Below are 12793 nucleotides of genomic sequence, written 5' to 3'. Positions count from 1 at the left end.
TGAAGTTTTAAAAAAATATGTTAAGTGTTTTGCCTGCATGTATGTATGTGACCATATACATGCACTGTCCTTGGAGATCAGAAAAAGGTTGTAATCCTTGGAACTAGAATTATAAATGGTTGTGAGCTGCCATGTGCATGCATGGAACTGAACCCAGGCCCTCAGAAAGAGCAGCTAGTGCTCTTAACTACGGAGTCATCTCTCAGCTTCCATAATTATTTTAAATAGATGTTAGCTTTTCTGTCACTATGATCTGAATACCTGAAGAAAAGACTTGTAAAGGCTTATTTTGCTTCATAGTTTAAAAGACTCAGTCTGTGGCCTTTTGGCAGACAGCACATGGTGGTACAAAGATAATCACCTCATAGTGGCCAAGAAGTAGAGAGAAAGGAAGGCAGGAGGAGGAGGAAGGGGGCTGAGGACAAGTTATACCCATCAAAGGTTGATCCCTAGGTGATTTACTTTTTCCATCAAGGCATCCCCTACCCCTAACCCATTCAACTGTGAATGTATCAATAAAGTAATCCATTGTAACACAGTGGTGATCCAGTGACCTCTCTCAGTAGTGTCACTAGCTGGGGCTAACCTTTCCACACATGAGCCTTCCTTCCAGGAAGATGTTTTATATGCACACTAGGGTGTGTGTGTTTTATCTAGGGGTGGAAATTCCCTTCTATTAGTTTGCTGAGGGTTTTTTTTTAAAATCATCATCTTGTAAGATGCTTCATGTGCATCTGTTGGTCTGTTGATAGGACTTTTCCCTCAGGCTGTCTGAGGTGAGAGATGGTAGGCACTGAATTTTAAAAGTTGACACGACCTTGCATACCAGGAGTAAGTACTGCTTGTTTCTGGCATGCAAGTCTTTTCTCACATTATTGGATTTGATGAGCTATCTGGCTAGTTTTCCTGTTTTGTGATGTTTTTGGTTCGTGCCTTCTAGGGTATATTAGGGAGAATTTGATATAATTTCTTTCTTAAATTAACTCACTAGTAAACCCGCCTGGATCTGGTGCCTTTTGTTTAGTAAAGTTAGTCATTGATTGGATCCATAAATATAGGTGTTTTCAAATATCCCATTTCTCCTTGCCTGAGTTTAAAAAAACAATTGTATCATTCAATTAGCCCGTTTGTTACCAGAGTTAGAGACATGAGCTTATACATTTTCCTCAATTATTGTCCTAATGTGCTTGTGATTAAAAGTGATGGCCTCTTCATTATTGGTGTTAGCAATTTATATCTTTTTTGTTTTATTCCTTAGTTAACTTTGCTGGAAGGTTGCCAGTTTTACTGATCTTTTCAAATAACTGTCTTTTTCCCCTGAAGTATTTTATTTTCATATATAATAACTTTAAAAAATATGTACCAAGCACTCAGCATAGCTCTCTGTGTATGGAATGGCTTTGACTGCTGTCTAAAGCCCAGACTTTAAATATGACCTCTCATTTTTTTTTTTTTTTGTAGGTCTCTGGAGAAACAGATTTCCTAAACTTTCTTTCAGCCTTTATTTTCCCTTGAAAGTTAACTAGTAGTTTTAAATTAACTTATAATTGTTTCAGAGAGAAAAGTCAAAAGGGAAAGGATTTACTGATGCAGCAGAATCCTTGATAAGCCAAATTAGTAAGAGGTACAACCCAAATGATAGCATGAAGTCTACAAGAAAATTAAAGGAGTCTCTGAATAGCAGGTATATTCATAAATTGAGACATGAGGATTTTTGACAGAAACCACTAAATTGGCTTGCACAGTATGAAAAAGGTTTTATGGAGACATTTGAATAACATAACTTTCTAGTAGAAAATAATTACTAATAATTGTTAGCAATGGTCGCATTTAAATTATATGACATAGAGCATTTCAGTACCTTATTATGTCATAAAGTGTCATATTATGAAGTGTCAAAAGTATAAAACAGTACAGTGTGACATTCAGAGAGAAATCTGTAAGATATAAACATCTTAGGATTTTTATTTATAGAACCTAGTAATGACTAAAGCTAATTGTGCAAAAAATGCATTGCTTAATGAAGTACAGGGTGTGAGTGAACTGAAATAACTGTATTAACTAATAATTCTTGTTTGCAATATTTTTAAAAGCTGATTCTTGTTATAAATATCCATTTATAGGCTGTGAGACTATTCATTCACATTTAAATTTACTCTGGCCCTATTCAGTAAGAAAAAAATTACTTTGCTGCATAACTATACCTTTTACAGTGTTTAATTCTTCCTCCTATATTATTGATACAACTTAGATTTTAACTGTGATAGTTACAATTTACTGTGAGATTGTAAAACTATCAGACTGACTAGAGATTTTGTTTTAGGTTTGGGTTGGTGCCCATTTTTTTTTTTGTATCACTAATGTAGTGATCCAAATATGTTTTAGTATATATGATAGTATTTATGAAAAAATATTTTACCAATATTAAGTGCTCCTTAAACACTGTCACTGTCTTTGTTATAGTGGGTTTTCAAAGAAATCTGACCTACAGTTCAGTAAGGTAGGTGCTGCTTAACTTCACCAAACTCTACATAATCCGACTCAATATTTCATTATAAACACTGAAATACTAGTAAAAAAATGGTATTGGATTTTAAGGTTATAGAGTACCACTAAATGGATTATAACACTGACAAATTTAGTCACCAAGTTACTTAAATAGTTCCTGAACTTTCTTTTTTTCAAAGAAAATGTTCTTTTTAAGCTAGCCCACGTGGTTCATTCCTGTAATTCCAGGTACTTAAGAAGCTAAGGCCTGAGGATTGCAAGTTTAGGGCCTGCTTAGGTAACTTTTAGTGAGATCTTGTCTCAGAAGATGCTGACTAAGGATGTCACCTGAGTGGTGTCTAGCATTTGTGTACCATCCCTGAGGCACTAGGTACATCCCCTAAACCATGAAAATTGTTTCAAATGTGGGTCCAGTACTTTCACCTTTGGGTCTATGATTTAGTTTGCATTCAGTCTATCACAATCTCTTTTCTGTGGGTTTTGTTTTTCTAGTTGATCTCATCTGTTCTGACAAATCCTAAAATCTTGGTTTTGTTAAAATATTTACTTTTCATCTAGGCTTAAAATACAGACTCTTTGATATATCATTTATAATTTGTTGTGATTTTTGTTGTTTATATGTTTACTTAATTTGTCAAATTTTAATGGTCTGATGTCTGCTTCTTAGCTTGTTATGCTAGTCTTGTGTAATTTTCTTTGCCTTATAGCATGTTTGTGACATTCCCTTCATTACATTTAAATACTAGCTTGTTTAGTGTCCAAAAAACACATGTTCTGCTCTTGTTCAGAAACCTGCTTTGGTCTCTGCTAAGTGGCAACATAGAAACAGAATGGCTTGCTAGTTTCTTTACCACACACACACAAAAAAAATCAGCAATAAAAAACATGTTTTTGCAAGACAGTGGTTTTATTGAGAAATTTTTATTCAGTTGACTCATTTTCACTGAAAAAATGTTACAAGTACTAGTTTTATATTAGTTAAAACACAACTAGAAAATAAATGTCACAAATTAATTGCACTTGTGACTTGTCTGATGGAGCTAGTAATCTCATATCTAAATATTTTTATGTAAACCTTTTTTTGTATTTTGAAAAAGGTTCAGAAAAAAAGTTACAGAAAACTGAAGACAACTTTTGTTAATGTTACCTCCGAATGTCCATTGTAAGTAAGTTTTCCTACGTGTTTGTTATTTAAAGAGACTGAATTTCCTTATGCAGTGGTGCTAACATTAGTCTTTGTTTTCCACAGGAATGATGTCTATAACTTCAGCTTGAATGGCACTGATGAACCTGTTATAAAACTTGGAGTAAGCTAGAGATCACTGATTTTGTTCTTCTGTAGTCACCTTGCAGCCATACCCAGTTATGAATATATATTTGAGATGCATATTGAGATAGATATACTTTACAGTGTTTAAAAATATTAAATGGTTTATTTGGGTAGCAAGCATAGGTATATCTAGGTAGTTTTTCCCCCCACCCCTGATTTTTAAAAAATATAAAACAAATGAGTAACTGGGGCTTTGCACTGCTTTAGACTTGCTCTTTAAAGAAAATTGTGATCTGTTTGAATGTATTAATAAGAAATTTCAAGTCACTAAAAATGTGGTGTTCCAGTAAGAAAAGAAACCAAAGTGCTTCCCCTTGTTGTTTAAGACTAAACCTCAATTTGAATTCTTTGTTTTCCCTGTGTCTTCCATCCACCTCTGCCTGTTGGATGAGTCTGAATCCTTACCTGCCTGAAGGTTGTCTTGTGAATCTGCCCCTGTCTTTGTCTCTCTGTGTGTCTGTGTCCCTAACAAAAGGCTTTTGTCTGGTTTATTGAACAGCACAGAAAACTTCACATGGGGAAGGAATGAGGGATACTTTACAGAAATCCGTAAGAGAGTTTGACAAGGGATTTGGTCATTGGATTCGACTGATCCCCAAAACATTTTTATCAAGAACATTATGTTCAGTGTTTGTGGTGGATATTCATTTTATGAGATTACTTTCAACCTGTATTTTTGCTGTTTTCAGCAAGTGATTATTAGAGTATTCATGCATTGTTCTGAGTTGGAGCATGGAAGAAGACATAATTTAAGACTACAGCTATTCATTAGTTAGATTGGAGAGTTGGTTACATGGGAAATCTAAGACAAGTAAGGTTGGTTGTTACATTCTTCTCTTAAAGTCCAGCAAAACAAACAGGTTGAGTAGACTATGGGCTAACAGTCTTAAGTGACATCAATGTGTATTAACTCTAGCAGTGAGGTCCAGCAAAAATTCTAGTTTCTTAGACTGTAAGAGATTTTTACCATAATGCATTGTCACAGAAAAACGCTGGTCCTCATTGTGATAAATACATTCTGATTTGTTTTATTTATCAGTCTACTTTTACTATATTTGGTTTAGCTTTAAACAGTACTATGGGAAGCTGATTTCAATTAGCAATTCTTATTCTCTGAATTGAGAGAAAATAGATTTTAATGTGTTCTTTTTTTCTTTTCATTTCCCTTATTTTTGACGTAGTTTTTTTCTTTTTTTCTTCTGTTTATTTTCCATATAGATCCAAGAATTTCAAGCTACAACTAGAGAAGCCAGTATGGATAATTCAATCAAATTGTAGGTTTTTTTAAACTATACTTCAATAGGTCACATTAACATTTACTTTCTTTTAGATAAAAAATCTCCCCTAATCTGAGTTTTTGACATATGAAAGGAATGGATTAAAATCCTACTGTCATGATTACTCTAGCTGTGGTTGCTACTTCAACACTTATTTCTAAATTCAATGTGTAAAAATTGGTAATTTGAATATTATGACTTTGATCATAGAGTTGAACAATTAGTTCTTTATTCAAACTCATTTTTTAAAAAACTGAGGTCAGAAAGGATAATCTGGCCATAAATACACAGCTAGTGATGTAGTGAGTGAAAGAGTTAAATCTGAAAACTTAGAAGTAACTTCCCAGTGAGCTCTGTCTGAAGAAAACAGATGTGATACATGTTTAAAATTAATGCATATTTTTGTTTCTCCAGGGTAGGTGTAAGGAATCATGATGAGCATGACCCTTCTTTCAAAACAAAAAACAAAAGAGTAAGTTAAAGCATGTAATATGCCAATATCAACCAGTATTTCTTGGGCTAGAAAAGAAGCTAAGCTCAGTGATTAAGAGTGCTTGGTATTCTTCAGAGGACCTGAGTTTGGTTTCAAGCACTCACATTGGGCAGCTCACAAGCCTTTTGTAACTCCAGTTCAATGGAATCTGACATCCTTTTCTGGCCTCTGCAGATACCTGCACACATGTGCCTTAACACACATAGAAACACACACATCACATAAATAAAAATACATCTTTAAGAGAATATTTCTTTTAATAACATTTTAATGCTGGAGACTATTGAACTAGAAAATATGTGCTGGTGTTTAAAAATAACATTCAGAGGGTGAAGGGATGGCTCAGAGGTTGAGAAGCGTAATGGCTGTTCTTCCAGAGGACCCAAGTTCCATTCCCAGCACCTATATAGGAGACTTACAATCATCTGTAATTTTAGTTCCACTTACATGTGTTCAGGAAAAATAGTTCACATTCAGATTTGAGATTTTGTTACTGTGTTTGGCTCATAAATTGTATATTTCATCTGAAGCAGGTAAGTACAACTTTATATGTACATGGAGTAATGAAGAAAGCTTTGCCCTTCAATCCAAGGAACATGGCTAATTCTAAAGATAGCCATATGACAACTTTAAAACAGAAATATAGGTAGCTCTGTCAAATTGTCATGGGCTAAGGATCTTTAATGTATATTATTTCAGGGGATATAAAATAAAAACTAAAACTGAAATAGAAGGCATATATAGAGAAAAAAAAAAAAAACAAAGCCTAGCTGTACAGTACTGCTGTTGGAATTAGGGCTTGCTGTGAAGTCAGACAACCTAAAATTGGTGTGCACTGTTACCCTGGTCCATCTGTTTAACTTTCCTATTCCACTAGCAAAGAAGTTGTTATTAATACTTTTGAGAAACAATTTGAAGTTTTCATGGACATAAAACCATGATGTGAGTGTTGATAACAACTAACTCTTCAGATGGTTTTGATTCTGGTATTGGAAGGACTGATGGAGGTAATTAAGAGGTTAACAAATGGATGGTCATACACATGAGCAGAAATGATTCTGAAACAATAGAGTTTAATAGTATAATAGCATTCAGGTTATCATAACAGTTATTCCATTCAGAAAAAAGCTCAAGGAATCCATAGGAAAACAACATACCCAATAAACTGGAGGAAATAAAGTAAAGGAGAGTGTGAATTTGAGGCTATAAGGGTTTTCCACCTTCAAACTATGAAAATGAGTGAGGAACAAATCAGAACTTACCGTTAGCTGTAGATGTCTGAGAATATCTTCTAAATCATGAATCCAGAGCACAGAAGATGCTGGCCATTAAAGTAACAGAAAACCTCTGGTCATGGCCTGTTAAGATTGCGCTAGTCCAAGTGTTATTAAAGAATTCATCTCCAAACCCCTCTGTTCCATCTACACAACCTATATAGTAGAAAAGCCAAACTAAAGAAAGTAAAGTCAGGCTTCTTTTTCTTCTAAATCTGCATATGGTATTGACAGCTTTCTGCTTTCAAAATCAACTGCCAAGAATATCGAGCCCATTGACAAATACAGTGAAAGAATGTAATCATTCAAATTTGTTGTCTTTGATTGTCAATCTAACCAAACTGGTGTGAATGCACTTGATAAGAGTAGGTGTGGAAGCACTAAAAAGAGACAGACTAGGAGAAGGACCTGAAGGTGGAAGCCATGCTGGCTCAAAGAAAGGTGACTCGTGTAATTTGCATGACAACAAGAAAGATACTAAGAGAAACAGATAAAATGAAATTATTAAGAGAGCAGCAATACCTTGATGATTTTCCAAAAATCAGTCCCCAACCTTCCCACAAACTGATGTTTATACTTCACTTAATACAGAACACAGATTATTAAAGATATGGTGGACCTATAGTGAGATCTGTACTCCCTTAGTTAAGGATGAAATGAGAGAATTCCAAGTAAGTGAACAGTTACAAAAAGTGGTCTAAACTATTTTGGAAATGGCCTAATCTGTGCCTTCAAGTTTAGGATCTGGGAAACAGCATTTTGAAAACCATGATTGAGAAGGATGACAGACTATCTTATGACAACTCTGTGTGGAGGCTTTCTGAGAGTTTTAGAAATTTTCATATGATAATGTTTGTCATTCAGTTTAGTATGAGTGTAAAGTGAAAAAAACAGTCATGAATGTAACTAAATATGTATTGCACTAGAAAGTGACTTAGAGCAAGACTTCCAGATGAAGAAAACCAAGACTGCTGTGGTGGGCTATGCTGAGCGTTCTCTTTGTATAAATGAATGTTGTGGAAATGAGGACTTTGATTAATCCAGCATTGACTTTGTTCATGTGTCATTTTTCTGACTAATCAAGGACAATATAAGTAATAAAATTCAATTTATTGACAAGTCATTGAATGCTTTTAAAAATGATACCTAAGGATGTACCACGGTGATAGAACTTTTGCCTGACACATAAAAGCCCTGAGTTTGAACCCTTACCAGTGCTGAAGGAACAAACAACAACAACAAAATGGCAAAACTCCACCAGCATTTAGTTTATTATTTGGAGCATTTAGGCATTTACCTTACTGTTTATGACATGTACTGAGGCACGTTTTTGGATTTTTTTCTCTAGATGATAACAAGTCATGAGAAGACCGTTTTCAGTGACACTGAAACAGAGTGTGGTGACAGCAAGACTGACATTAGCTGGCTCAGAGAACCAAAATCAAAAATACTGATGGATTATAGTAGAAATAAAAACAAAAGAAAATACAAAAGTGGAAAATCAAGTAAGAAATTACTTTTTAGAGAATATTACAAATAATTATATTTAGTTGATAAAATACTCTTGATCTTCATAATAACTTGATAATCCTAGTTTTCTTCCATATTCTTCCTTTGTTTATTCTTTTCATCATTTATACTTTTATTATTTATAGGCCCTTATAAGTAGAACAAAACAGCATACTAGTTGTTTCACTGTTTTGCTAATATGGTTATATTTGTGTGGGTGGGTGAGGGAGCGACAGAGACAGAAGGTGGTAGGTGGAAAGGCACAGAAAGAACTTGCCAAAGTTCGGTGGTAGCTGTCCTTAAGGTGGTAGCTCTCTACCTTATTTTTTGAAACAGAGTTTCTCAGCTTGAAGCTTGGCAATTCAGCCAGGCTAACTGACTGACCAGTCTTCAAGATCAGTGTTCCTTCTGTGTTTGGTTTGCCTGTGCTGTGATTATAATTGTATACTACCTTGCCTGGCTTTTATATTGGTTGATGGCGATCCAAACTCAGGTCTTTGTGCTTGAGTAAAAAGTACTTTACAAACTGAGATATCTCCCAAACATCTTAAATTTTCATTTTGATAAGACTCTAGGTACACACAAATGTGACTTAACATAATTCTTGGTTCATGACATATTATCATTGCTCATTTTATTCATGGATCATTATTACTCAGTTATTTAGATAACAGTTATTTTAAAATAAACTATTATACATTCATGAACAACATTCTTAAACAAAGTCAAGGACTGGACCCTGACACATCTATTTACTGATATTTATGCTCTGTCTGTATATTTCTGTATCTTCATTTCTCTGCCTTATCTAACACATACACTTTTTAGGAATTCATTTAGATGCAAAAATAAGTATATAGAAATGGAATAATGTCTTCTAGTAGAGGTTACCTTGAGTCATTCATGAAGTGTTTTCTAGAGTGTGGCTGTTTGGTTCTCTTTGTGATAATAAATTTTTAAATATACTTAAGAATTTTGCATACAGGTTTTGACAAAGATAATTACTGATTTGTGGCTGAGTCTCAGTGTCAAGGCTTAGTAGCAGACTTTATCCCACTATTAAAGGAAGACAAAAAAACTTCTGGGCTTATTAATTAAACTTTTCTTTATTTCAAGGTAATCAGCTTTTATTTCAAAATAAAAATGGCCAGTCATGATATGTGAGAGAGGAAAGGTTGGCTTAGAAAGAAGTTAAAATAGATGTGAATTTAGGTGTGTGTTTAGAAATATTGGGTGAATGTTTCAAAAAAGTAAGATTCCAACCAGATGCATGAAGAAGCAGAATTATATATAAGACAAGTATGAAACAGTATAGTATAGTCAGGCAATGCAGAATATATTTATCACAAAATAATGAAAGATAAGGCTAGATCTAGTCCAAGTTTGGACTTTGAAGCAATGTGTTTAGAAGAAGCTAAGGTGAAATGGATGATACAAACACTTTCTTAGAGGCTACTATGAAAGATGTATATTTTAAACATGAAGATTAGGAATCTCTGTGTGGTGATAGGGTTTTAAAGTACTACAAACCAAAATACAAAATTAAACTTCTATGACAATTATTTTGTTGAAATGGTTAGATGGTAAGTTAATATGCATTAGAGGAGTCTTCTTGTAAATACACGTGGCTTCACTAGCTTTACCTGTTTTTAACTCCCAAAGAAATGTAAAAAGATGGCAAACATTGTGCCTGAAAAGCAAGAAGCAAACAGGACTAAAGCTATTATCAGTAATGTGACTACGGTCCCAGGAAAGTGATGTTGTACAAAGTAAAGCAAATCATAGGCTGTCACACAGGACATTCTATGTTATGAAGCTCGGTGTCTGAATAGAAACACATACCTGAAGTAATTTTTTTTTAAAGCAAGTGAATGAGAACAGATTTTATTGAAGTGATTAGAGGACAATAAAAGAGAACATGTAGATTCATTACTTGGGCTCTTAAAATTGAAGGTAGATTCATGGATGTTAATATACTTTAAAAGTTCGATAATATAAAAGTGGGAGGGAGGCAATTCACACCATAAACACTGAATAAGAAGTTACCAATTCCAACAATTAAGTTTTTGAAGGATTTATAATGTATTTCCCATCACAATGTAGTATAGTCTGTCTGCTACAAAATATAGGGAGAAGGAATGCCGCCAAAGTAGCCTGGCAGTTCTGAAGACCACATTCTCCAGAAAAGCTGAGATTAAGGGTCCCTATGTCATAGTGGCTTCAAGTCACATATAGAAGGAGGCTTATTAGATGTTTAAAAGTGTTGAGGGTAAGGGGCTTCTTATTTTATGATTTTAAATGTATATTATGAATATTTTATCAGTTGAAATTTTTAATCTTTTTTTCTTGAATTTTGCAGGTTCTTCCATGGAAAAGGGGAAGCCAAGATCCATAACGGTAATCAAGAGATAAAATACCCTTTAACCAATATATATATATATATATATATATATATATATATATATATATATATACCAATAACATCATGCCTTCATTTTCTTACCAGTTTCCATAGCTGATCCTTGATCCTGCCTTTGCATTATTTTCTCATGAATTCTATTTTTAATCAGTGTCTTCATTGTGTGTGTGTGTGTGTGTGTGTGTGTGTGTGTGTGTGTTATACATGTGTTCTGTGTGTATGCACCTGTGTGTAGATGTACTATATGTGCCAGTATATGCAGAGGCTAAAAGTTAACAACATTAGGATGTCCTTTTTGATCACTTCTCCACCTCTTACTGAGCCTAGAGCTCACCATTTGGTTAAAATGGCTGGTCAGTGAGCTCATAGAATCTATCTGTCTATGTCCTAGCTGGCTAGTGACTACCAGGGAGTTCCCCATTTGCCTCTCCAGTACTGAGATTATAAGAAACTGACCACTGTGCCTGGCTTTTTTTATATGGGTTCTGAGGGTTTGAACTCAGGTCTCTGTGTTTATGCAGCAAGTACTTTATTGACATGTGTGCTCTTCTCTCTCTCTCTCTCTCTCTCTCTCTCTCTCTCTCTCTCTCTCTCTCTCTTTCTCGTGTGTTTGTGTTTAAATTTGTAGAATATCTGTCCTCTTAGAGATTGTGATAGGAAGAATAAAATGACAGGATGAATAAGATGACAAGAATGGTAACATAAAATACACTTAAGTTTTTCCAATGAAGAATCATTTCATTCCTACATATATTTTATATATAATTCTCAGTGTGCCATTTTTATAGCAAATAGCTTTATATTTCTGATACCTCTATTGCCGATATTATAAAATTCAGGAAACTTTCTTCTAAAGGTACCCAATAAAAACATTACCAAAAAGGATGATGAAATAGTTGCAGATGGGAGAACCAGACTTCCACGAAGAGCAACAAAAACAAAAAAAAATTATAAAGATCTCTCAACTTCAGAATCAGAATCAGAGAGTGAAAAAGAATTTTCATATTTATTTAAAGATAAACTGCCAAAAAAGGTAAATAAATACAATTAAAATTAATAATATCTAAATTTAGTTTTCTTAAACTACTAAATATTTTTTATGTATGCATATAGTACTTACAGCATGCCCATTGCTAATTTAAGTACTTTACAGATTTATCTTAAAATCTGATATGTAGATGGTTAATTATTGTGAATTCTATCACCCTAATCTCAAGTGAGAATCTGAGGCTCAAGAAAGAGAAATTCATGTAACTAGGAAGTGGTACAGATAGAATTTGAGCCTAGAGAGTCTGGTGCTGAAGATAGGTCTTTGACTACTACACTATGTTGAATTGTTTGGTTTGGTTTTGGCTTTTGTTTTTTTGGAGACAAGATTTCTCTGTGTAACAGCCTTGGCTGTCCTGGAAATCAGGACTCTAGACCAGGCTGGCCTTGAACTCACATATCCACCAGCCTCTGCTGTGCTGTGATTATGGGATTAAAGGCAGTGTATGCCCCCACCACCTGGTGCACTTTGTTGATCTTAACCCATTAACCACCATTTCCTCTTGTTTGTGTTCCTATTATCTCTTGTCTGGAACACTTTAAAGACATTGTAACATTATTGTATAAACTGAGGATTTCAGAACCAGATGTCTGCTCCAAAGTATAGTTAAATGGAAGGTTTTTACTGTAGCTATGAGGGGAGAGTATAGCCAGAGGCATCTGGAAGAGTCCATAGCAGGGAGAGACTGTTCAGCTGAACATGGCCAGCAGACTGGACTTGCCCATGAGAGGAGGGAGGTAGGGGGCCAGAGATGAAGACAGTGTGAGGGCAAAGGAGACAGAGAGAGAGGACTAAGAGAAGAAGTGGGGGAGAGAGCGACAGAGAGAGATGAGAGAGGGGGAAGAGGAGAGGGGGAGAGAGAACATAGCTGAAATAGTAGGGTTATAAGAGGAATGAAAAGCTGGGGGAGCTGGAGAAGATTCTGAGCTGAATGG

The 12793-nt window shown here is 34.7% G+C and overlaps 1 protein-coding gene across 3 annotated transcripts in view; it reads left to right on the top strand.

The window, feature by feature from the left end:
* The window catches only part of Sycp2 (synaptonemal complex protein 2), a 58426-nt gene that overhangs the window by 34756 nt on the left and 10877 nt on the right, over positions 1–12793 (top strand). For all 3 annotated transcript variants that reach the window (XM_037205451.1, XM_037205450.1, XM_028857289.2), the window contains 9 exons: positions 1557–1684; positions 2464–2500; positions 3606–3670; positions 3758–3815; positions 5057–5112; positions 5530–5587; positions 8231–8387; positions 10751–10788; positions 11667–11843. In XM_037205451.1, coding sequence (XP_037061346.1) covers positions 1557–1684; positions 2464–2500; positions 3606–3670; positions 3758–3815; positions 5057–5112; positions 5530–5587; positions 8231–8387; positions 10751–10788; positions 11667–11843 — 774 coding nt within the window. The remainder of the gene's footprint in view (positions 1–1556; positions 1685–2463; positions 2501–3605; positions 3671–3757; positions 3816–5056; positions 5113–5529; positions 5588–8230; positions 8388–10750; positions 10789–11666; positions 11844–12793) is intronic.

This window comes from Peromyscus leucopus, chromosome 4 (genome assembly GCF_004664715.2).
Source record: "Peromyscus leucopus breed LL Stock chromosome 4, UCI_PerLeu_2.1, whole genome shotgun sequence".
In the NCBI taxonomy this organism is placed as follows: Eukaryota; Metazoa; Chordata; class Mammalia; order Rodentia; family Cricetidae; genus Peromyscus; species Peromyscus leucopus.
This window is presented reverse-complemented; position numbering and strand designations above follow the sequence as displayed.